General features: G+C 55.8%; 11 protein-coding genes across 11 annotated transcripts; 8 read left to right on the top strand and 3 right to left on the bottom strand.

The window, feature by feature from the left end:
- Positions 1–262: 262 nt before the first annotated feature.
- On the bottom strand, positions 263–2,224 carry W97_05974 (uncharacterized protein; the record flags this gene model as incomplete). The annotated part of the gene is made up of 6 exons (XM_007783855.1): positions 263–350; positions 424–498; positions 582–736; positions 815–1,762; positions 1,813–1,841; positions 1,987–2,224. The coding sequence occupies 6 exons, from the start codon at positions 2,222–2,224 to the stop codon at positions 263–265; spliced, it is 1,533 nt and encodes a 510-aa protein (XP_007782045.1).
- An 806-nt stretch (positions 2,225–3,030) lies between these two features.
- Positions 3,031–4,228, top strand: W97_05973 (uncharacterized protein; the record flags this gene model as incomplete). Its single annotated transcript, XM_007783854.1, has 4 exons — positions 3,031–3,069; positions 3,143–3,526; positions 3,603–3,715; positions 3,805–4,228. The coding sequence occupies 4 exons, from the start codon at positions 3,031–3,033 to the stop codon at positions 4,226–4,228; spliced, it is 960 nt and encodes a 319-aa protein (XP_007782044.1).
- A 624-nt stretch (positions 4,229–4,852) lies between these two features.
- On the bottom strand, positions 4,853–6,722 carry W97_05972 (uncharacterized protein; the record flags this gene model as incomplete). The annotated part of the gene is made up of 3 exons (XM_007783853.1): positions 4,853–5,796; positions 5,883–6,518; positions 6,623–6,722. The coding sequence occupies 3 exons, from the start codon at positions 6,720–6,722 to the stop codon at positions 4,853–4,855; spliced, it is 1,680 nt and encodes a 559-aa protein (XP_007782043.1).
- A 489-nt stretch (positions 6,723–7,211) lies between these two features.
- Positions 7,212–8,227, top strand: W97_05971 (uncharacterized protein; the record flags this gene model as incomplete). The annotated part of the gene is made up of 2 exons (XM_007783852.1): positions 7,212–7,302; positions 7,365–8,227. The coding sequence occupies 2 exons, from the start codon at positions 7,212–7,214 to the stop codon at positions 8,225–8,227; spliced, it is 954 nt and encodes a 317-aa protein (XP_007782042.1).
- A 793-nt stretch (positions 8,228–9,020) lies between these two features.
- W97_05970 (uncharacterized protein) lies at positions 9,021–10,799 on the top strand (the record flags this gene model as incomplete). Its single annotated transcript, XM_007783851.1, has 3 exons — positions 9,021–9,759; positions 9,827–10,476; positions 10,545–10,799. The coding sequence occupies 3 exons, from the start codon at positions 9,021–9,023 to the stop codon at positions 10,797–10,799; spliced, it is 1,644 nt and encodes a 547-aa protein (XP_007782041.1).
- A 565-nt stretch (positions 10,800–11,364) lies between these two features.
- Positions 11,365–12,678, bottom strand: W97_05969 (uncharacterized protein; the record flags this gene model as incomplete). The annotated part of the gene is made up of 1 exon (XM_007783850.1): positions 11,365–12,678. One exon carries the CDS (start codon positions 12,676–12,678, stop codon positions 11,365–11,367), a length of 1,314 nt encoding a protein of 437 aa, XP_007782040.1.
- A 368-nt stretch (positions 12,679–13,046) lies between these two features.
- On the top strand, positions 13,047–16,382 carry W97_05968 (uncharacterized protein; the record flags this gene model as incomplete). The annotated part of the gene is made up of 3 exons (XM_007783849.1): positions 13,047–14,258; positions 14,313–15,528; positions 15,580–16,382. The coding sequence occupies 3 exons, from the start codon at positions 13,047–13,049 to the stop codon at positions 16,380–16,382; spliced, it is 3,231 nt and encodes a 1,076-aa protein (XP_007782039.1).
- Positions 16,383–17,256: 874 nt separating this feature from the next.
- On the top strand, positions 17,257–18,079 carry W97_05967 (uncharacterized protein; the record flags this gene model as incomplete). The annotated part of the gene is made up of 3 exons (XM_007783848.1): positions 17,257–17,570; positions 17,656–17,857; positions 17,906–18,079. The coding sequence occupies 3 exons, from the start codon at positions 17,257–17,259 to the stop codon at positions 18,077–18,079; spliced, it is 690 nt and encodes a 229-aa protein (XP_007782038.1).
- Positions 18,080–18,264: 185 nt separating this feature from the next.
- On the top strand, positions 18,265–18,990 carry W97_05966 (uncharacterized protein; the record flags this gene model as incomplete). The annotated part of the gene is made up of 2 exons (XM_007783847.1): positions 18,265–18,287; positions 18,387–18,990. 2 exons carry the CDS (start codon positions 18,265–18,267, stop codon positions 18,988–18,990), a joined length of 627 nt encoding a protein of 208 aa, XP_007782037.1.
- A 1,691-nt stretch (positions 18,991–20,681) lies between these two features.
- W97_05965 (uncharacterized protein) lies at positions 20,682–21,250 on the top strand (the record flags this gene model as incomplete). The annotated part of the gene is made up of 3 exons (XM_007783846.1): positions 20,682–20,847; positions 20,911–21,090; positions 21,141–21,250. 3 exons carry the CDS (start codon positions 20,682–20,684, stop codon positions 21,248–21,250), a joined length of 456 nt encoding a protein of 151 aa, XP_007782036.1.
- A 444-nt stretch (positions 21,251–21,694) lies between these two features.
- W97_05964 (uncharacterized protein) lies at positions 21,695–22,408 on the top strand (the record flags this gene model as incomplete). The annotated part of the gene is made up of 3 exons (XM_007783845.1): positions 21,695–21,923; positions 21,986–22,150; positions 22,200–22,408. The coding sequence occupies 3 exons, from the start codon at positions 21,695–21,697 to the stop codon at positions 22,406–22,408; spliced, it is 603 nt and encodes a 200-aa protein (XP_007782035.1).
- Between the last annotated feature and the right edge of the window lie 277 nt (positions 22,409–22,685).

Raw genomic sequence — 22,685 nt, 5'->3', positions numbered from 1 at the left:
AAGGTCGTATGTCACATTCTAAGATGTCGCTAAAGACGCGGACACAGCGAGGCAATAGGTGCTACTTTCAGAAGGAGTGGCCTTCATGGTATCTAGCGCCGCTGATACTGCGACCACCCCTCATGCAAACAGTGACACCAGCCATCTTCCTCGCAACCCAAGATTACAGCACTCTACAGCACTCTACAGCACTCTACAGCCCTTTATAGCTCTCGGAAGTCCCCTCGAGATTCTATCTCCAGCGCAATATCAGCGGGCTCAATCAAGCAGCCACCGGCGTCATGAAAGCCTTGGCATGCTGCCCGTAGTAGTAAGGCAAGAACGTCTCCCGGAATGGCAACTCTTTTGGACTACAAGCGCAAAGCATGGTCAGCAACCGTCGAATCCGGAAGTTCGATAGGGCAAAGCTAAATTTCAACGTACGCTGGCTCCTCGAGCTTCATGTCGAATTTGCGGAACACATACGCGAAACACAGGCGGAGTTCTGCCCACGCGAGACTGGGAAAGTGGATCAGCAAACGACGGTCTCCGATGTTCATAAAGTGTGTCAAGATCAGAGCGAACGGGGAAGGGTAGCTCACTTAATGCCCAAGCACATGCGCGGACCCCGCGAGAAGGTGACGAGCCAGTCATCCAAGTCCGGATTCTCGAGCCAGCGCTCCGGACGCCACTCATGCGGGTTGGGGAAGATTTCTGGGTTGAAGTGGACGAAGGTGCTGCCGATTGATACGATGGTCTATGACACGCGATCAGCGGGTGCCTAACTTTCCGGACCTGCCCTTCCATCCTTCAAGGCAACGGATGAAGGACTTACACCCTCCGGAACGAACGTCTCGCAGATCTTCGCGCCGCCGGCCGGAACCACACGCAGCAGGCCCGAGATGACACCGCTCGACATTCTCAGCGCCTCTTTCGCAACTGCGTTGAGATACGGCAGTCTCTCGAGCTCACGCAGCTCCGGCGGCGCGTCACTTAGCTTCGGCCACGCTTCTTTCAACTCAGCCTTCAGCTTCGCCATCGTCTCCGGCTGCTTCAGGAGGTGGAACGTCCCCAGCATGAGCGTATTCCCCGTCGTATCGCCCCCGCCAAACATCAGCGCCTGCGCCTCCTCGTACAAGCTGCCAGGCGAAGGGACCGTGTTACTGCGATACGCCTCCTTATCCAGGAGACGATGATAGATGGTCATCTGATGCGGCAAGTGCGCCAAGTTCTCCGGGTTCTCCGTCAAGTTGCCGATCTGCTTCTTCAGGATCTGCTGTAGATCGACGAGGCCGGCGGTCTGCGGAGAAACAATACGCGAGATGTTGGGCGGGCAGTTCATGATCATGTTCTTGTACCACTCCGCGTGCTTGAAGCGGACGAAGACGGGCATCGACGCGTCCATGGCCTCGATAATCGGCGCCTCGAAGTCTGGCGCCTCGATCGCGTCGACGGAGGCCCCGAAGCAGAGGTACGTGATGACGTCCATGGACATGCAGCGGAAGGCGTAGAAGAGGTCGCTGGGCTTGTTGGCTTTGGCCTGCCGCTCAAAGGCCGCGCAGAGGGCGTCGACCTTCTCGATGACGAGGCCCTGGGACTGCTCGATTGCTTTGGGGGAGAAGGTCCGCGAGAGGACGTCTTTGCGCTCTTTGGCTTCGGCGTAGGTCACGAAGCCGAAGGAGGAGCGGTCTTCGTTGAAGCTGTGGTACAGGAACCATTCTTTGTCCCATTTGTTCTTGCTGTTGTAGATGTCGTGGTAGGCCTGGGGATTGGCGAAGTGGAGCTAGGATGATTGTCAGTGCTGTTGGGTGTGACATTGATATCTATACATACCTCGTCGGGCCCTACGCGTACAACGTCACCTGATGCACGACGCCGTTAGCCAGGGTCTTTCCCTTGTTTTGGCAGCGGCTGCATGAGGTTGGCAATGTCAAGACGCGAGCCCAGCTTAAGCAAAGGCTCACAAACAAGTTCAGGCGCTCAATGCTCGACTGCACCAGTACATACCATACTGCGCGTGGACCTTCTCCAGCTTGTGGCAGAAAGATTCCTGCTTGATGCACTCAATGTACGCTTTCCAGAGCTTCGTCGCGGCCGCAGCTCTGGGACCCGGGAACCTGGCGAGGGGATGGAAGAAGACGTTGTACACGGCCTGCTGCACATTGTACACGATCCAGACGACGAGAGCGCCCAGCAGCAAGGCCCCCACAGCCTGCTTCGCATTCCAGTCCAGCGGTGAGAACATGGCTCCTTGCTAAATAGCCTGCAAGTTTGGCGAGAGCGTTGCTTAAGGTTTGAGAAGGGGGACGGTTGTCTCCAGGCCGGGATGCAATGGCCAGGGTTTTGCTACAAGCGTGGGGCGCCCCTCATCGTTCGATAGTTACTCATAAAGCCATTTCTGTCTGCTCGGGGGGCCCGCATTCCCGTCTGCTGGCGCGGGATAGCGCCGTCTTGGATTCACTCATCACTCGCTCCATGCAGCCGTGCGCACCATTTCTCGCATCATCAACAGACCCCGCCGAGGCGAGCGCGCAGGGGCTCTTTGGATGGCACCCCGGCCCGCCGTCCGGTTGGCTGCATCCCCAGAAGCTGACAGGGTCGGCGTGCGCCATGTGGGGAAGCGTGCCACGAGCCAACCATGCTTCGACGCCGCCCTGCACCTCGAAAACGCCGTCCCTGCGCCTGCTGAACGGCGCCATGCGCCAGGCTGGATGCAGCGACAGCTGGACTAGACCTGGTGCTGGGGTGACACCAGTGCCCGCTCGCGACCCAAGGCACCCGAGCGCGGTTGATCGACTGCTCGGCACGCCTTGCGAGCTTTTTAGTCGCTGCTTCCCTTCCATGCCTCTTCTGCAATTGAAGCTTCGCGTGCGCTAGTCCTGTCGTGAGATTGTCGCGAGTGGCTTTGGGCTGTGACGCCGTTGCTTGCGCTTGTCAGCTGTCAATTGTGTCCCTTGCTCTCCTCGCTGTTCTTTCCTCCCGGCGAACCTCCTTCTGCTTGCCGAGACTCGCTCCTCGAGAAACTGCAATTGACCCACCCCCATAGCAGCCATGGCCGACACAGAGGAGCACGACGAGAACCTCGTCATCGTACGTCCCTCACACACGCAGCTTCATTGCGCCCCCCACGTAGCACCGCGCATGCTAAACCATGGCCACCCAGGACACCTCCGAAGACGCCGACTCCGCCTACGGCGACAACGACACCGAGTCCGCAACCACCTCCCTCCGCTCCGCCGTCTTCGCCTACCACTACGAGAACGGGCGGCGGTACCACGCCTACCGCAAAGGCGCCTACTGGGGCCCCAACGACGAAGCCTCCTCCGACACCCTCGACATCTTCCACCACATCTGCACCCTCACCCTCGGCGGGAAGCTGTTCCTCGCCCCGATTTCAGAGAATCCGCAGAGGGTGCTGGACGTAGGCACGGGGACGGGCATCTGGGCGATTGACTTTGCGGACCAGTTCCCGAGCGCGCAGGTTATTGGCACGGATCTGAGCCCGATCCAGCCGAGTGATGTGCCGCCGAATGTGTATTTCGAGGTCGTAAGTAAACCTCATTTAAGGACGGTCGTCCAGTAAGCAGCAAAAAAAAAGGCCGGTTCTAACTCATCTTGGCCAGGACGACGCATGCGACGAGTGGGTCTTCACAAAAGAAAGCTTTGATTTCATACATGTGCGCGCCATGTATGGCAGCGTGGCCGACTGGGGGAAGCTCTACGAACAGGTCATGCTGTACGTCAAGTCCCACGCTTCCCTCTCTTCCCCCCCCTTTTCACGCCCGCCCAAACCACAGTTTGCACAGGAACTGACACCCCGAACAGCCACCTCAAACCCGGCGGCTACTTCGAGCAGGTCGAAATGAGCGTCGTGCCCAAATCCGACGACGACAGCGTGGGTCCCGACAGCATCTTCAGCCAATGGGGCCGGGTATCGCTCGAAGCCGGCGACGCCTTCGGCAAGACGCTCCGCTGCGTCGACGAGTCCAAAGACGGGCTGGTCGCAGCCGGCTTCGAAGACGTGGTCGAGCACCGCTTCAAGTGGCCGATTGGCGGCTGGACGAAAGACAAGACCCTGAAGGAGATCGGGCTGTACAACCGCCTGCATTGGGAGCAGGGCATCGAGGGGTGGTGTATGTTTCTGCTGATCAACTATCTGGGCTGGACGAAGCAGGAGGTGGATGTCTATTTGGCCAAGATGAGGGGCATGTTGAGGGATAGGAAGGTGCATGCTTATCAGGATGTGTGAGTTTCCCCCGTCCCGTGGATGGTTTGGGGTTTTTGGGGGAGGCACGTTGACCAGATGCTGACCGGGATTGCAGGTCTGTGGTTTATGGCCGTAAGCCGCTGAGGCCGGAGACGATGACGGAATGAACGGATACCCGCCCAGCGACGAGCCTGGAGAATCTTGAGTGTGGGGCGTACTAGCGAGGGTTTGGATGGGAGGTTCTTTTGTGAATTGACGGTATGCGCCATGCATTGGAGGCTTTTTGGATTTTATTCCCCCTGGACGAGGTGCTGCTGTTGAATGAGAGGAGGATTTCGACGGACGCTGTCACGTGGTGTGCTTGACTCAACTCTAAATCCGCTTCTTCACCAATACGACAAGCGTTCTCACAGCTCATACTGTGAGACAGTAACGCATCTGGTAAAAATAACCAACAGTGTCAATTCCTCTCAGACTGAACGTCTTTGCCCGCTCAAGCATAGAGGTATTATGGGCCAGGGACACTGCTCGCTTGGTAGGGGTCAACGACGCCTGTTCACAGCGCATCGCCATGCATTCGTGACTCTACAAGGTAAAGCAGTATATCCAACGCTTCACAGAAACGGTACCCGTAACACCTGCACCCCCTTATCCGAACCTCCCCATCTACAACTTCGCCTTCTCCGACACCGCAACCTCAGCGTTCTCCTCCTCCTCCTTAACCCTCATTTTCAGCACCCTCCTCAGAATCTTCCCACTCACGCTCTTCGGGATCTCATTCACGAACCTCACGCCGCCCCTAAGTCGCTTGTGCCCCGCGACCTTCCCCCTAACCCAGCCCACAATCTCCTCCTCGGTCTTTTTGCTTTCTGCAACGCCCTTGGCTACGACGACGTACGCCCTCGGCACCTCCGTCGCCTGCGCCTTGTCGTACACGCCCACGACCGCCACGTCCTCTATGCACGGGTGGCTCAGCAGCAGGCCCTCGAGCTCAGCCGGCGGGACCTGGAAGCCCTTGTACTTGATAAGTTCCTTGACGCGGTCCGTGATGTAGAAGTTGCCGTCCTTATCCTGGAAGCCGACATCCCCGGTTTTGAAATACCCGTCCGCGGTCAGGGCGTTGGCGGTCATGGCTTCGTTGTTCAGATAGCCCTTGAAGATGTTGGGGCCCTGGATCCACAGCTCCCCCGTCTGGCCCGCGGGCACCTCCGTCTCCTCGGGAGACATGTACTTGGCCACCTGGTTCGGCAGCAGCGTCCCGACTGACCCGATCGTCGTGTTCCACGTCTCCCACGGCTGCGTGTGCGTCGTGGGACTTGTTTCGCTGAGGCCGTAGCCCTGCTTCACTGGGATCTTGAGGCGTGCGTGGAGCGCTTCCACGAGCTCGCGCGTCAGCGGCGCGGCGCCGGAGTTCATCATGCGCACGGAGGAGAGGTCGTATTTGGCGACGATGGGGTGTTTGGAGAGGAGTAGGACCACGGGGGGCACGACGTAGGCGAAGGTTATCCGGTGGGCTTGGATGATGCGGCAGAAGGACTCGATGTCGAATTTGGACATTACGACGAGCGTGAAGCCGGTGTAGAGGGATTGGTGTATCAGGCAGGTGAGGCCTTGTTGTTGTTTCAGGGTCAGCTCGTTGCACCTGGGGCTAGGGAAGGAGAAGCAAGCCAGGAGGCCGGAGAGGGACAATACATACCGTAAATATGGAAGAAGGGCAAAAACGCCAACACGCGGTCCCCTGAGCCGTCGGCGCCGTTGTTCCACCCCAGCTTCCCGCCCTCGCCCGCCTTGATCATAAGCACATTACTCACAATATTCCTATGTGTGAGCATGACCCCCTTAGGATGTCCCGTTGTGCCAGACGAGTACACCAAAAACGCCAGATCCTCCTTCGGATCAACCTTCCTCTTCCTATACCTCGTCGCCCCACTCGTGTTCCGTATACTCGAAAAATGCTTCACCCTCCCCGTCCCATCCCTCTCGTCCCCCATCACCACAATCCTGCTCTCGTCCAGCCCCACCATCTTCGCCGCCTTCCGCGCATTCGCCAGGAACGGCATCTGCGTGACCAGCGCCTTGGCCCCGGCATCCTTGAGCTGGAAGGCCAACTCCTCGGCCGTGTAGCCCGGGTTGGCGGGAGAGAGCACCCCGCCCGCCCAGTGCGTGCCCCATGTTATGGCGGGGGTGTCGATGCAGTTGGGCGTGTAGAGCGCGAGGACGTCGCCTTTTTGCCAGTCCCACAGCGCGCGGAGGCCGGCGCCGAAGTCGAGGGCGGTTTGTTTGACCTGCGCGTAGGTGTAGGAGCGGGAGGTGGAGGGGTCGAGGTAGATTACTGGGGGGTTGATGTTGTTAGCGGTGGGAAGCGTGTGCGGCGCTGCTGCTGAGGAGGAGGGGAACGAGCAGCTGGAGGAGGAAGGGGAGGATGCCGGGCTTTACCTTTGTCGTCTGGAAATGCGCGGTCCTTGCGCTCGAAGAGGAGGCCCCAGAGGTCCGTGTTGGGGACCTCGAAGGAGGGATATGCGGATGCGGTGGGCATGGTGGGGGGTTCGTCCGGGTATCTAGGCGGTAGAACAACGGGTTCTGCGTAGGAAATCAAATGAGAGTGAGCAAAAGCAAGTACAAAGTGAATTCCCCATGTCCGGGGTACTGGCGCATAAATATGGAAGATCCCCTGGACTGCTCCACCAGCCGTTGCTGGCCGGCAAAGTGCGATGACGATCGAGGGGCAGGCAGGCCGAGGGACGTCTGGGCAGATGAATTATCAGTTGCGGATGCAACACTCTAGGAAGCCTGGCTAAAGCCCGCAGAGGGTATTTCTCAATGATCCTAGTCGATCCGGCTGAGCCGAGGCAGCGCATCGAAATGCAGCTTGACCACCATTCGTTATCGCTTCTTCAGCTTCAATTGACCGGTCAGCGTTGGTTGTCCTCCCATTGATAGATATAGATACCATACAGGAGCTCACCCTCCTCCCCAAGCCTGTAGTACCATTACCATTACCGTTCGTTCTTGAGAAATCTTCAGCATGACTTCTTTCGTCGAAGCTACCGCAGTTAAAGCTGTAGATTCGCATACCTACTCCGCATACTTCTACGATGACTGGTGCATAGGCTCCGGTACGGTGGTCGTCTTTCCTTGTCTTTCAAACCCAAGTCACCAAACTGATCACCCTCCACAGTCCCGCACGGCGGCTTCGTCACCTCCGTCTTCCAGCGCGTAGCAACCACCCACTTCAACACGACCCTCTCCCGCCAAAACCAACCGCACACCCTCGCGCTGCACCTCGAGTTCCTGCGACGGACACAGGTCGGGCCCGCAACATTCGTCGTCAAAGACGTCAAGCTAGGCCGACAAGCCACCGTCGTCCACGTCACGCTCTTCCAAGACAACCGCGAAGAAGTCGTCGGCTACATAACGCACAGCAACATCCCGCGCGAGACGGGCGTCTCCTTCGCCACAGGCTGGTCCCTGCACCCTGCGCCCGCAGCCGTGGATCTGGCTGCGCTGGCCGCGGGAAGGGATCAGCACTGGCAGGAGCAAACAAACATGCCGTTTGCGGCCTTCCGCAAAGCGTCGAGTCGCATGCGCTTTTTCTTCCCACGGGGAGGACAGCATCTCAAGAGCATGGCGGACGAGTGGCTCTGCTTCCGGGACGGGTCGCGCTTCACGAATGACAGTTTGGGCTATGTGGCTGATATGTGGCCGCAGGTGGTTGAGAGCTACCGGCACGGCGACGATCCGTACGACGTGCGGGATGAGAAGGTGGATAAGTCTCGCGCGGTGATTGACAAGCCGTTTTGGTATCCGACGTTGCTGCTGAATTTGGATGTGAAGAAGGCGCTGCCGGAGGAGGGGGTTGAGTGGCTGTTTGCGAGGGTAAGGGCGAAGCAAATCAAGAACGGAAGGTTGGACTTGGAAGTTGTCGTGTTGGATGAAGCGGGCGATGTTGTGGCATTGAGCCATCATATTAGTCTAGTGTTGAGCGCTGAAAGGAATATGGCGCAGCGGAGGAAGGCAGATGATGGAGGGAGCAAGCTATAGACGAACGCGTTTATGATACCATGTATATAGATGATACGGACGTGTAGGAAATCTCAAGTGGACAGTATCAAAATCGAGTGCTGCTGGCGACGATCACTTCCCACTCGTCCTGCGCTGCAGCAGAAACCTAATTGCGGCTTATATCCTAGTTGGCGAGGAAGACCGAGGTGATCGCTGATGGTTTTCGAACAGCCATGAGCATGATGTAACTCATCATGGCTCCTTGTTCGATGTATCTCATATTCGAGGGCGCAAAAGGCCTCCAGCGATGTGGCGCCTTGATGCCTGGCGTTGCGGCTCAAGCGGATGGGTGCCGGTGCCGGTGCCGTTCCATCCGGGCGGGAAGCCAAGCAGCCGAGCTTCCTTTTGGCTTGCACAAGCTTTGCATAACATGCACAAGTGCGCATAGAATTGAGGTAGAATCCGAGGCCGACGAGAGAGGGGGAGGAATAAAACTTCTTGATCGCTTGCCATGCGTTTCCATCTCGTATTTCAGTGCAGTCAACCTGGTTCTCTTTCCTTAAAAACTCTTGGCCGTTCCTCGATACCTGATTTTTCGCTTTACACCTACACTTCCGTTCTTTTGATCCTCGAATTGCCTCACAGCTTGGCTTTCTTGGCGGGATAGCTTGTCGCGCCCTGTTTTTAACGTTCTGGTACGCACGTGATTATACAAATACCATCATCTTCATATCCACTCCAACATGTATTCTACCAGATCAACCACTTGATCCCTTTCTGGTTCATAGTCGGCGGCTGACAATGGCTTCCAGCATCGAAACAGTCACCCACCATGTCCGTTCCTGCGAGTTTTCCAGACCCGGCCTTCGAGAGCAGAAACCTAAGTAAGGAAGGCGTCAGGCTAGCATACGAAGAAGGCCACGACGCAGATCTCAGGTCAACTTCCGGGCCAGACGTACGACATGAGAACGGCGTGCTTGATGCGGACTTGGAGAAGGGCGATCATCCAAGCATCGCCACTAGCGAGGCACCAACGGTAGTGGAGGATGAGGCATCAGAGCCCAAAGACCCTAACATCGTATGGTGGGATGAGCCGGCAGACCAGGATCCCGCGAACCCCATGAACTGGAGCTCGAGAAAGAAATGGGGCAACATCGCCGTCCTATCAGCCATAACCTTCGTCACGCCTCTGGCTTCATCGATGTTCGCACCTGGCGTGCCAGCGGTGATGCAAGACTTCCGCACCGACAACACCATGCTCGCGACATTCGTTGTGTCCGTCTATATTCTGGGCTTCGCGCTTGGCCCACTGGTCGTGGCGCCGATGAGTGAGATGTACGGCCGGTTACCGCTCTACCTCATCACCAATGTCCTCTTCGTCGTCTTCACGATAGCATGCGCCGTCAGCAACAGCATGAACATGTTGATCGGCTTCCGCTTTCTGGCAGGCTGTGTTGGCTCTGCTCCGATGACCATTGGCGCCGGCACGATAGCAGATATCATGCCGGCGACGCAACGCGCAAAGGCGATGGCTTTCTGGGCTATGGGACCGCTCCTTGGGCCTGTCGTAGGTAAGTGACTACGCTCTTCTTGGATAGCAGGGTTGACCAAAGTTCTTGCTCACGCTGTTCAACACAGGGCCCGTAGCCGGCGGTTTCCTTGTCGATGCCAAGGGCTGGCGTTGGGTCTTCTGGCTGATCGCCATCATCGCCGGTGCCACAACGGCCGCCTCCTTCCTTCTCCTGCGCGAAACTTATGCGCCGGTGATCCTGGACCGCAAGGCCGCGCGCTTACGAAAGGAGACCGGCAACCCTGATCTCAAGTCCAAGCTCCACTCCGGCCTGCCCCACAAGGAGCTCTTCCTACGCAGCATCGTCCGTCCCAGCAAGATGCTAATCTTTTCCCCGATTGTCAGCCTGCTGTCGGTCTACATGTCCATCGCTTACGGGATCCTCTACCTCCTCTTCACGACCTTCACATTCGTCTTCGAGCAGCAGTACGGCTTCTCATCCAGCAACGTAGGGCTCACGTATATCGCGTCCGGCATTGGCATGATACTCGGTCTTGTCGTTGTCGGCTCCATCAGTGACAGGATCATCAAGCAGCACACCGCCAAGGGCGAGCAGCACAAGCCGGAACTGCGCATTCCGATCTTCCTCACTGTGCCGGCGGGTCTCTCCCTAGCGCTCGGTCTCTTCCTCTACGGCTGGACGGCAGAGAAGCAGGTGCAGTGGGCAGTACCGCTGCTCGGGACCCTTTTCGTTGGATTGGGCTTGATGGCCATCTTCGTGAGTATCTCCCATCGGCGCTCTGTGTTCCTCTTCTGAGACGCCTCGACTAACGAATCGCAACACAGATGTGCATCCAAACCTACCTCGTCGACGCCTTCACCGTGCACGCCGCTTCTGCCATGGCTGCCAACACGGTTCTGCGTTCCCTGTTTGGCGCCCTGCTGCCGCTTTGTGGGCTTGATATGTACGAGGTGCTCGGCCTTGGATGGGGGAACAGCCTGCTTGGCTTTGTGGCGCTGGCAATGGTGCCGATACCAGCGCTATTTAGGATTTATGGGGAGCGGATACGGACAAGTCCGCGCTTTCGGGTTAAGTTTTAGACTTGTCTTTGGAGTTGTTGGGTATAGACAAAACCGTTTCCTTTATAGATAGATGCCGTATGGCCGGCTCGGTTGCAGGGAGTTTGAGCATGGAATGGAGTTTCGATTCCGGGCCTAACGGAGATTGCGGACTGGGTTTTTCGGGCTTGCTCGCTTTAGAGAAGAGGTCGGCTTAAGGACGTAGCGCTACATATAGACGTCGGAACTCGGGCAGAGTAGGAGAAGATGGGAAATTGTCACGGGCTTTCGCAATTCTCTTTCCTGTGTGTGAGTCGATTGGAGATGCTGTCGTGCTTTTGCTGCGGCAAATCGTGCGCTCACGACAACGACACCGACAAGCATACAGACTCGAATGTGAGAGTCACGCATACTAAGACACTATGGAGTTAGTCACGAATACTTCACATAGAATCTGACGACTCATAGCACACTGAGTTGCTGACCTGACATGGCAGAAAGAGACAGCCTTCAAGCATCGTCGCTATAACGACTATTGCTGGTTTGTAGGATCTGGGCTGCAAGCACTGGCCTGGTTAACAGGAGCTACATCCTTCTATTTTCTCGATCACCGCCTGCGGTCTTGATTGTAGTCACGCTCATAATGATGTCGCCGTGAAGAGCCTCCCTCGTTGCGGTCCTGCTTGTCGTATCGCCGCCGTTCCTTGTCCTTCCGATCGTGACGGTCGTCTTGTTTACGGCTTCTGTGTTTGCTCTCTACTGACGAGCTTCTGTCTCGTCCTGATGGTTTATGGCGGCGGTCATCGTAATCTCGGCCTCGATCGTGGTCCCGGTCCCGACTGCGATCTCGGTCCTTCCTTCGGCGCTCCTTCCCTCTGCGGTAGTTTTCCTCCTTGTCGTCGTACCTGTTTCTTCGTGACGACCTATCAGAATCGCGATGGTCCGGCTCGCGACTTCGTGACCTCGCCTTTTTCTCCCGCTCGTTCTCCGCAACCACCAATTTCTGCTCCTCCAGCTTCGCCTTTAGCTCCTCCTCGGTAAGCTGCTCGCCCGTCTTCTTATTCCGCAAGACCACCGGTGTGTATGTCTGATCCTTCTTCCTCCTCGGTCCCTTGTCAGCCTTCCCCCAAGCTCCCAACTCTATCCCCACCGCCGCTTCCGACTTCGCCCCAATACCCAAGAGCGCAGGCCGCCTCTCTGGAACGCGCGCCTGCACGGCCTGCTGTCCGCGCCGCTTGCCAATCGCCTCGCCGTCTTTCCAGCCCATACCGCGCAGCAGCGCCGCTCCAAACTCTTCGACTGGCACGGCGGCGTACTGCTCTAGTGTCGCCATGTCGGGCGCGTTTTTGTAGTCTCGCTGGAAAGCCTCTTCTTCGCTTATGGCGGGGAGGACGAGGTTGGATTGCAGTTTGTTGCCTGTTAGGGCTTCGAGAGCCAGCTCATCGTCTGTCTTTTGCTTGATCGGCGCGGTGGTAGTTGGTGATGCACCGTTTGCTCCCTCGCTGTTTGCTGTCTGTGGATCCTCCACGGTAACTTTCTCTACCACTGTGAGACCGAATGGCTGGAGACTACCGGCGCCATTCGGTTCTTTCGTGACCACGCCGTTTGCCCGCGCTGCCTGCGCCTCGGCCGGGAGCCCGTTCTTCTGCCTCTTGCGCCGGCCTTCGTCCCGAAAGTCACGGTTCTTCTGACTTTGTATAACCAGTGGCCCCTTTGCTTGCCTGTTGTCGTTGGCTCCTATGGCGCCTCCCGCCAACTGATCGAAATGCGAGACCTCCTGCGGCTGCACATGTCCGGCATCTTCGTCGTCGGAGTCTTGGAGCGATGAGTGAGGCCGCTTCGCCTTGCTGACCTGTGACGGAGGCGCTCTCTTCGCGCCGAGGGCGAGCGAGAACTTCGGCGCGGCCTTGATGTCGGTCATTGTACGGAGGTATGTACGCTGCTAAGATTTGGTCGAGGTTGAGAAAGTCGCGAGTTTCTGATGCCTTGTCCTTGGCGCACGTGATGAGTTCCTGAAATGAGCCACACGCACCGCCACATCTCCGAACTGCACCCCTGTTGATGTCATACACGACCCACCATTTTCGATTAGCACGGCAATATGATGACCAGTATGGCAGCCACGATGCTTTACAGTAACTGTCGAACAGAGAGAGCTTCTCTGAAGTTACAGACAATCTTTAATTATCACTCTTCCGGTCAAAAGCCGCCTATACCACCGAACTGGACGCTGGTCACAGAAAGAACTCTGAGAAGCTCACACCTCCCGGACTGGGAAGAATGGATCGAATGGAAACAAACTACTTCGTATGCACCCTAGGACAAGCAGCTGCACTAAAGAAGAACAACCATGACTTCCGCAACATCAGTCATTTCCTCCAACATCAAGCCAGCCGTGTGGGTGGCAAACCCGCCGTTGGCTTTTTCAAATCGAGAATCACAGACTCCCAGATATGGGACTATCATGTCTTGTCATTTGAGGGCGTCCATGAAAGGGTCCAAGTCACTGCAGAGCTACTAGCCGAATCCCTCGGAGGGGACGTCCCACCAGGCTCCACTGTAGCTCTGTTATGTCCAAGTTCAGCGGACTTCCTGTTTACTTGGCTTGCGCTGATGCATCTTGGCTATGCAGTTTTGTTGTTGGCGCCGCAGTGTCAGCCCTCGGCGATAGCGCATCTTTGCAAGAGCTGCGAAGTCTCGCATCTGTTTTACGATGAGGTGTACGAGGAGCAGGCCTGGGCCAGCGCTAAGCTGATGAAAGATGAGAGCGTTGGAAAGCTCAGTACGCTTCTTCTTCCTTCGTCGGGAAAGGATGTCTTCGAGTCCATTAGTCAGCCCACTGAAAGGGAGCACCAAGAGCTGCCTGCGGTAGAAGAGAGTGCCGTTGCATATCTCCATCATACTTCTGGCACATCCACTGGACTACCGAAACCTATTCCGCAGACTCACCGTGCTGGTCTGGGGGTATTACCGTGTTTGAATGGTTCAAGTAAAGCTACATTTACGACTACGCCATTGTATCACGGGGGCATTGCGGACTTGTTCAGAGCATGGGCAAGCGATGCTCTGATCTGGCTATTTCCAGGGAAAGAGGCGCCAATCACAGCAGGCAACATTATCCGCTGCTTAAAGGTTGCCGGAGAATGTGCAAGAGAGGTAAACGTGCCGCCAGTCAAGTACTTCTCATCTGTTCCCTACGTGCTGCAGATGATGGAGGCGGACAAGAGAGGCATGGAGTTCCTTACTTCCATGGACATAGTTGGAGTTGGCGGTGCAGCACTGCCAGCCGAGGTTGGGGACAGATTAGTGGAGAAGGGCGTTCATCTGATATCGCGATTTGGTAGTGCTGAATGCGGTTTCCTGATGTCTTCGCATCGTGACTATGCCAAGGACAAAGAATGGCAGTATCTGCGGAGCTCACAGGGATCGGATGCACTCAGGTTTGAGAGGCAGGAGGACTGTACCTCGGAGTTGATCGTCATGCCGGGGTGGCCGCATATGGTAAGCACACTAATTGTACGAGATGATCAAACCCCCCAAGCTAACTCTCATCAGGCCAAGAAGAACCGCCCCGATGGATCTTTCGCAACGGCGGACCTGTTCGCCCCTCACCCCGAGATACCACACGCTTGGAAGTACCACTCCCGAGCCGACTCGCAGCTGACCCTAATCACGGGCAAGAAGTTCGACCCAGCCCCTCTCGAGTCTGCCATCTCAGCAGACGAACACGTCGAAGATGTCCTCATCTTCGGAAACGGCTGTCCGTTCCCAGGCGCGCTCCTTTTCCGGTCGAAGAACTACGCGGAACTATCCGACGCTGACCTTGTTGAGGCCCTGAGACCGACCATTGAAAGGCTGAATACGGAGAGCCAGGACCACGCACGGATACCGCGGAACATGCTCGTGCCGATGCCTTACCAGGAAAGCAACCTCGACAAGAGCAGCAAGGGCACTATTCTTCGGAGCAAGGCGGAAGAGCGGTACGCGCAGGCCATTGAGGATGCTTATGCTAAGCTCAGCGCTGTCAATGGCGCCGATGTACCCGATGAGAAGGTCTCTGGCTTCCTTGTACGCCAAGTGCAGTCGATCGTTGCTAAAGAAACGGAACTTACAGAGGAAACGGATCTATTTGCGTATGGCGTCGACTCCGTGGCTTGCATGCAGCTTAGATACAGTTTGCGCCAGCTGCTGCCGAAAGGCTCGGAGGAGCTACCATTGAGCATCGTAGAGGACTGCGGTACGATTCGCCGACTCAGCGACTACATCCTCAAACAGCGCCATGGAGAGGCGCACACCGATACTGATGACGAGACGCAGATGATGCTGGATCTTGTCGAGGAGTATGGGATGTTTGAAGATACGGACCAGGCTAACGGCCATGTGAACGGCCAGTCGAACGGAAGTGCTTTTGATGGTGAGGTTGTCGTACTTACTGGAGCTACCGGGGCGCTAGGTGCGCATATCCTTGATCATTACCGACATGACAAAGCAACTGGGAAGATATATTGTCTCGTGCGTGGCTCGGACGAGCATGCCGCACGTGGAAGAATCAGCAAGGCTCTAGACCAAAGAGGCCTTGTTGACCTGTCAAGCGACGACGAAGCCAACAAGAAGATAACTGTCCTGCAAGCTCACCTCGGCGATGCGCGACTTGGACTGGAGGACAGTACGTATGAGAAACTATGTCACGAAGCCACAATCATCATGCACGTCGCCTGGTCCGTCAACTTCCGCATGCGCCTCCGCAGTTTCGTAAAGGACAACATCGCCAGTAAGTCACAACCCCATTCTCCCTGCGCTCCTCCCCCCTAACGTTACCCAGGCGTACGCAACCTCATCGACCTAGCTCTCCGCTCCCCCAATCCCCACCCTCCCCGCTTCGCCTACTGCTCCTCCGTCGCAAGCGTCATGGCCTCCAACTCCGGCACCGCCATCCCCGAAGCCATCATCACCGACCCCACAGCCGCCTCTCCACTAGGCTACTCGCGCTCCAAGTGGGTCGCCGAAAATATCTGCTACCGCGCCCACCAGCAAACACGGCTACGCCCCCGCATCGCTGTCTTCCGGGTCGGCCAATTGTCCGGAGATACGAAGCACGGCGTCTGGAACACCAAGGAGGCGTGGCCGATGATGCTGAGCACCGTCCGCCTGACGGGCTGTCTTCCTGACCTGAAGGATGAGCCGCTCGCGTGGTTGCCTGTTGATGTGGCCGCAAGGGCGTTCGTGGAGGCGACGGCGAGTATGGCGCAGCCGCAGTCCCAGTCGCAGACAGGCGATAGGATGAAGGTCTACCACGTCCTGAACGAGCACCAGACGCCGCTGTGGACGGAGATGTTGCGCTGGCTGCAGAAGAGCGAGGAGTTTGAGATTGTGGAGCCGCGGGAGTGGGTGGAGAGGCTGGAGGGCATGCAGGAAAAGATGAGGGATCATGCGGCGTTGAAGCTGCTGGATCATTGGAAGAAGGCGTATGGGGAGGGGAAGGAGGAGGGGGATACGGTGAAGGGTCCGAGGTTTGAGTTGGGGGAGACAAAGAAGGTGGCGGGGGTTATGGAGGAAGTGCGGCCCGTGGACGAGGAGTATTTTGGGAAGATGTGGCGGTGGTTGCAGACGAGTATGGAGTTGTAGATAGGGTGGAAGAGCTGTGAGTTGAGAAGTGGGTCTGCTGTAGTGCCTGAGTTCTGTTAGTGGTCTAGACTCTAGAATCCTGGCATTTTGGACAGTGAATGGAAGCACTGATAAGCGTGAAATATGTTTGGTATGCTCGCTTGTATATATGCCGACAGCCGTAGTCACAAGCTATGTCACTGAGCGTACGGCGACGGAGCTGGCAAGTAGCTTTTCAAGCACCTCGGACCTCCATCTGCTTGATTCCGACGTCCAATGCTCATCCGGAAAAGTCGTGGCCACGCAAAAACTGTATTTAATCTAGTGACACTCAACAATACTATTCATATGGACTTATTAATATTAGAACTAATACCATCCTCCTCTCCCTATATAGAGCTGGGTTCTTAAATTAATCTATATGAATTTGGGCGCGACGTCTGAGTTTAAATGTTAGGTAAGTTAGTGTAAGGTGGGGTGCCTTCGGCCATTTTGCGTGGCCATCATTTTTCCGGGTAAGCCTTGGTCTCGTTATGCGTGTGATCCGCGGCGGAGCAAGTGGAATTAAGGTGTTGAAGATAAATGGGCTGAGGTTCGACGTCATGAGACTCGACTTCCCATGAGGCCCGCAACATCTACCGCCGCATCTGTAAGGCACGAACTCGCATGGGTATTCCAGACCATTCCTACCAGACGAGGATATGGCTATATATTCAATTTCTGCGCCCTCGGTTATGAAATTCCCGGCTCAGGTCAAGCGAGATCCATGATTGAGTGACTGCCTCCAACAATGATAGAACATCCATTTAAGGACCTCCTGTATAGATAAAGCTGGCTAACGCAACTCCTGCTTACCCTCCCTTGACCCCTGCACCGCGCCAAGACACGCCGCACGATGCGCTTATTTGGACCTCTCTCCATATCCAGCTTCCTAGCGCTCACTCAATGCCACCAAACAACACTGGGGCCTGGCCTCGGAGTGCCATTAATTCGAGAGCCGGATGCCAACCGTATCACTGTTGACGGGAAACCGACTGGTGCGAGCGGACCTATACCGGAGGCTTTTGTCTCGTATTCGATTGAGTTCGCATTCTTCCCGGATTTTACGGGCAGCAAGGCACACCCGAATGTCTTTTCGAACGATTTGTTGGACAATATTGGGGAATTGAGCGGGACGAAGCCGTACATTCGTGTTGGAGGGAATACGCAGTAAGTGAAAACTCTTAGGGCGCAACCCGCGATCAGCAGCTGTCCCGAGCGCTATACACCTTCAGGTATACTGACATGTCATCAGAGACTATGCACTCTACAATGCTTCCCTGAGCACGCCAACCAAAGGTACAATCGTGCCGAAGAAGTCGCGAGACTACCCTACCATCCTCTCAATCGGGCCATCGCACTTTGACTCCTATTCGAGCTTTAGCAACGCAAAGTACATCCATGGCTTCAACCTCGGCAAGAACGGCACAGCTGCTCGAGCAAGCCTGCTTGCAACGGTATGCCTAGTCTGCAGGGCCTTGGGCAACGACAAGCTTCTCTACTAGGAGTTTGGCAATGAGCCGGACCTCTTTGAGACCTCCGCCCAGGGCGCCCTGAGACCCGCAGATTGGAGTGAGCAAGACTATGTCAATGAATGGCTCGCAGGCACGAGAGCTATCCAAGATGGCATCGACCACTGCCTTCAATTGCATTGCCCCGTCGTTTGCCGGACCGGATAATGGCTTGGATCTGGTCACTGCTTGAGATGGGGGTCTGAATAGAGATGGAATTGTTGGACAGATCTCGATGCACAAGTCAGTATACCAGATATTCATCCGACTCTGTTGCTAACTATGCCTCAAGCTACATTGCCGGCGCTACCGAACCAGGCGTGACCCTCGCAGGCATGCTCCTGAACCACAGCATGACAGTTGCTGGTGTAGCAAAGTAGCTAGAAGTAGCCCGCCAGCTCGCAAAGCCCGACCTCCCTTTCATCCTCGGCGAAACGAATTCGCTCTATAACCAAGGCGCTCCCAGCGTCTCCAGTACCTTCGGCGCTGCTCTCTGGGGCGAGGATTACCTCCTTTACTGCGCCTCCCAGGACATCAAACGCGTCTTCCTGCACCAAGGCACCGACTACCGCTACTCTGCCTGGCAAACCATCTCGACTCCCAAGACGCCCAAAGGCACGAAGCCGCCGTACTACGGAAGTATAGCCGTCGCGGCGATGCTGAGGGACTGGACCAACGGCACGACGCAGGTCAAGCACCTACCTCTTGACGATGAAGCTGAAGCGGTGTACGCGATGTACAAGAACAACACACTCCACTCCATCATGGTGATCAACATGGCGCCGTACGATTACACACTCTCTGCAAGCCTCCAAGTGCGACCTGAGAAGAAGTACTCCTTCCAAGTCCCAACCAGCTGTGCAGGCATAGGTGTAGTGCAGCGCCTCCTAGCGAACGGGAGCCATGCCGTCACGGGAGTAACCTGGAGTGGGCTGTCGTACAACTACGAGCTGCAGGAGGGGAAGCCGGTGCTGCTGGGCAATGTTACCAAAGATGAAATTACGTGGGTTGGGCAGGATGGTGTCTTCAATGTCAATGTGTCGGAATCGTCGGCTGCGATGGTGAGGTTGGAGGGTTGAGCTTCAGAGTGCGAGAATGCCAAGGGGTGGCGATTACAAAATTGTATGTGCTTTGCTCCATCCTTACGGCCTACGGTTAGCTTCGCAGTTACTTAGCTTCAACAGATGAAGAGTATCTTGGTGAACGGTGAACAGCGATCCCTACAATGGAGCTTGAGCGCCGCTGAAGAAACATGGGAGCAAATCCCCAAAGACACACGTCCTGCCAAACGCTTTCACTCACTACGTCACCCGGCAAAAGCGGGCCCAGACAAAACTCAGCAATATATATCTTTCAGCCCGCCATCACCATGGTCCAGGGGGAATGTGTCACCACTTGGTGTCGGTTCCCGGTGCTGGTCAACATTATGCGAGTTCGAGTCTGGGCTAGACCTTGGTTCGTTCTCAGGTGAAAAATAGAACCAGCCGACCCTCCTGTTCGCACCCATTGTCGATGCTTCTGCGCTCGCTTTCGGTCGAAGTTAGCAGGACTCCGCCATTGCTGGCGGCGCGGTGATAAAGGGATTTCCCCCCTATGGGGGGAAGTCGCCTACGTGTGTTCCCTCAATGAGTTTTTGCCGTTTGAGCAGATTTTTTTGGTTTGGATTCGCTTCTTAGTTAAAGGTTTGTGGTTTCGCTTTCGACCCTTGGTTCTGGCTCTAGTGCTCTATTTAGTATTCTTCGCGCGTTTTACTATCTTTATTACTCGCTTTATTCCTTTTGCGCTCTACTTTAAGTCTACAAGTAAATCCTAACCCTGTCGCTTTGCATCGCTACAGCTTCCATTCTACCACGATCCACACGATAGCTCCGCCGAACAACTACGACGCACTGCCAACCTACGATTTCGCGGCTGGCAGAGGACAGCAAGCCAGAGTCCAAGCCTTGACTCAACACAATTTACTCGAGGCCGCGAGGTGTCAAGCGCCAGCGCCAGGCTTCGCCCCAGCTCCTCTACTGTGGACGGTATACGCGTCACGACTCGATATCTATCTCGGGCCTCGGCGCTGGCATTTCCTCCAGTCAGAATCCTCGCATCCGAACTGCTGCAAGGACTCATCCAGAACTTGCGCAGAGAGAGGTTCGTCCGGGAGTGTTACCTGGAGTGGATGAAGGCGTCGGCAGAGCGCTTCATGAGGACCGATTATGAGGGTCAGGTGCTTGAAACGTGAGGCTTATCACTCGCTGATTGTTGCGAAGCCGCTAAGATGATTGCCGAACATAGCCAGCGTGAGGCTGCTATGAGGACTTTCTCCTCACTATGCGCATTCGCGGAGGAGAGTTACTCGGAGCCGCGGTGGAGGTGTAAGAGACTTTGCGATGTGGGCTGGTTAGGCTGGTGCTCTGGGCAGCAAGCTCCGGCTAGTTGTTACTTCTAGCGCTTTGAAGCTTCGACTTTGATCATGCGTGGAGGACGAAAGCTGGATAGGCTAAATCGGGCCTTTCATTGATTTTTAAGGTCGACGGCTTCCTCCAGCTTGTTCTCTTACAGTGTCTCCTCAGTCACGTGAAGACTTTCAACCCGACGCACAGCCCGTTGTTCAATCTTGTTGTTCGTGTGTTTGTTTCCGCGTGTTTCACCGAACAGTGACCGTCGCGTCGCCCGCACTCTGGGTTCATTCACCTTCTTCCAACCCCACCTCATCTCTCACAACACTGACCCATCCCTCGTGGCGGACCACAGCAAAGACACTCCGGGCAAAGACGGCAAGATGGCTTCGTCGAAGGAAGACACGAAGTCGCAGGCCGATGAGTCACCCGGAGGCGAACAGCATCAACATCAGCTCAAAGGCGAGGGTTCAGCTCAGTCAGCCAGCTCGCCGGAAGGCGGAGAGCAACACATGGAAGGCGAAGCCTCAGCTCAGTCAGAGACGTTTGGTATGCGCGTCGATATCTTGTACCTCTGCTGCCTTGTTCTTCGATGCTGACCTTCATTCCCAGTCGTGCAGGACGGGCTCCCCGTCGACTTCACTCCAAGTGACCCCGTTATCGATTCTGCCGATTTCGAAGAATTGGTGCGTGAGCTCTGCCACAAGATCAACCCGGATATTCGCATCGAATCGACGGCACTCGCTGCGATGCACGACTTCTCAGAAGTGCTCTTAGATGGGCTTTTTGAAGGTTGGTAGACGCGTGCCTGTGTTCCCGACCCTGGCTGACATCCTTCGTAGTCTGTGCCAAGGCCAAACCTCACGATGAGTTCAGATTCGTGTCTGATTCTTACTTCAATCTCATCAAGCGCATGATGAACGTGGTGGCCCTTGCTTCCGCGGCAGATTGAGCGGGATCATGGAGAGTCACGTGGTGATAAGATAGGATCTGAATGACTGCCTCTTGACACCCGCGTCTAGGGCTAAGTGCCACGCTTACTACCCTTTAGGTATAGACTCCTATAAACCCCGTCCAACCGTCGAACGGAGCATTTCTTGACCCCGGTCGCCGTCCAACCGTTTGTGGTCTAGTTTAGGCCCCGACCGACCGTTTTGAACCCTCCAACGGGGATGGACGGTTTGTTGGACACCCTGTAGTGCACTTTGACCAAATCTATCTTCCTTCGTAGTTATATCTTCCTCCTACATCACTCTACCCTCCTACATTCCGATCCTCGCTTCGTCAGTTCTGACTTTCAATTTACATCTATTACGCTCTGATCCCACCTTCCTTCAGCCTCACTTCAAGTCTTAATTTATTCACTTCCGTTTCTGAAGCACTTAGCAAGCTCACCATGTCCGATCACATCAACTTCACTCCAAACATGGACGCCGAGATGGCTGAGCTCGAGCACGATGAGAAGCCTCTCGACTCTGTCACCATGGATCACAGCAAGATCAACCCAGACAATGACCTCACCATGGCTGAGTCAAAAGAGGGCGAGAAGTCGCAAGACGAGAATCTCATGGAAGGCGAGGAGCATCAGATCAACGGCACAGCTCTAGCTGAGCTCGACGAACACGGTACATTCGACAAAACCTTCACTTCCGCTTTCTTCTCTGTTAGTTGCTGACATTCTTTGTAGATCCCAATCCGCCACTCGCGATCGATCCCATCAAGTTCCGACATCTGGTGGCAGAGATTTTTCAAGACCTCCCTGGACACCAGCATGACGACTTCCGTATGCAGACTTCTGCATTGCGCGCGCTGCAGGAGGCCTCAGAGGTCTACTTGGAGTACTTGTTCGCACGTAAGGGGTCTATGGCTATGACTCTGATCATTGCTGATTCGTGGTGCAGATGCTGCCTTAGTTGCTGAGGATCGGAAACGTATCACCGTTGGCACCCATGAGATCCGCATGGCACTCCGCTGGCAGGCTGCGCGCAAAGCGGAGGAGGTGGCGGAGATGCTTAAGGCTAAGGCTGCGGAGATGCTTAAGGCTGAGGCTGCGGACAATGCTGAGGAGGGACTTGAGACCGCAGTGGAGTCATCGGAGATTGAAGGCTAGCCGGCCGGTTAAGCAGTGGGAGTAGGGAGGCAGCTCTGGCTTTCTATGAGTGCGGGACAGATAACTTGACTACGGGCATCTCTGGGGGACAAAAGCGACTTGAACCGAAAAATGGGGGGTTTCAATTCGGTTTCAATCTCATCTCTATCACCTACAGATCAAATTCTTAAAATCGGACCTCAATGGTGTGCCATCTCGTGACCCATCTCACAGCTGACGGCACTGGATTAGTGTTGTTCAGCTACATTCACTACGCATGTGGTCCTCAGACAACCCC

This window comes from Coniosporium apollinis (genome assembly GCF_000281105.1).
Source record: "Coniosporium apollinis CBS 100218 chromosome Unknown supercont1.29, whole genome shotgun sequence".
NCBI lineage: Eukaryota > Fungi > Ascomycota > Dothideomycetes > Coniosporium > Coniosporium apollinis.
This window is presented reverse-complemented; position numbering and strand designations above follow the sequence as displayed.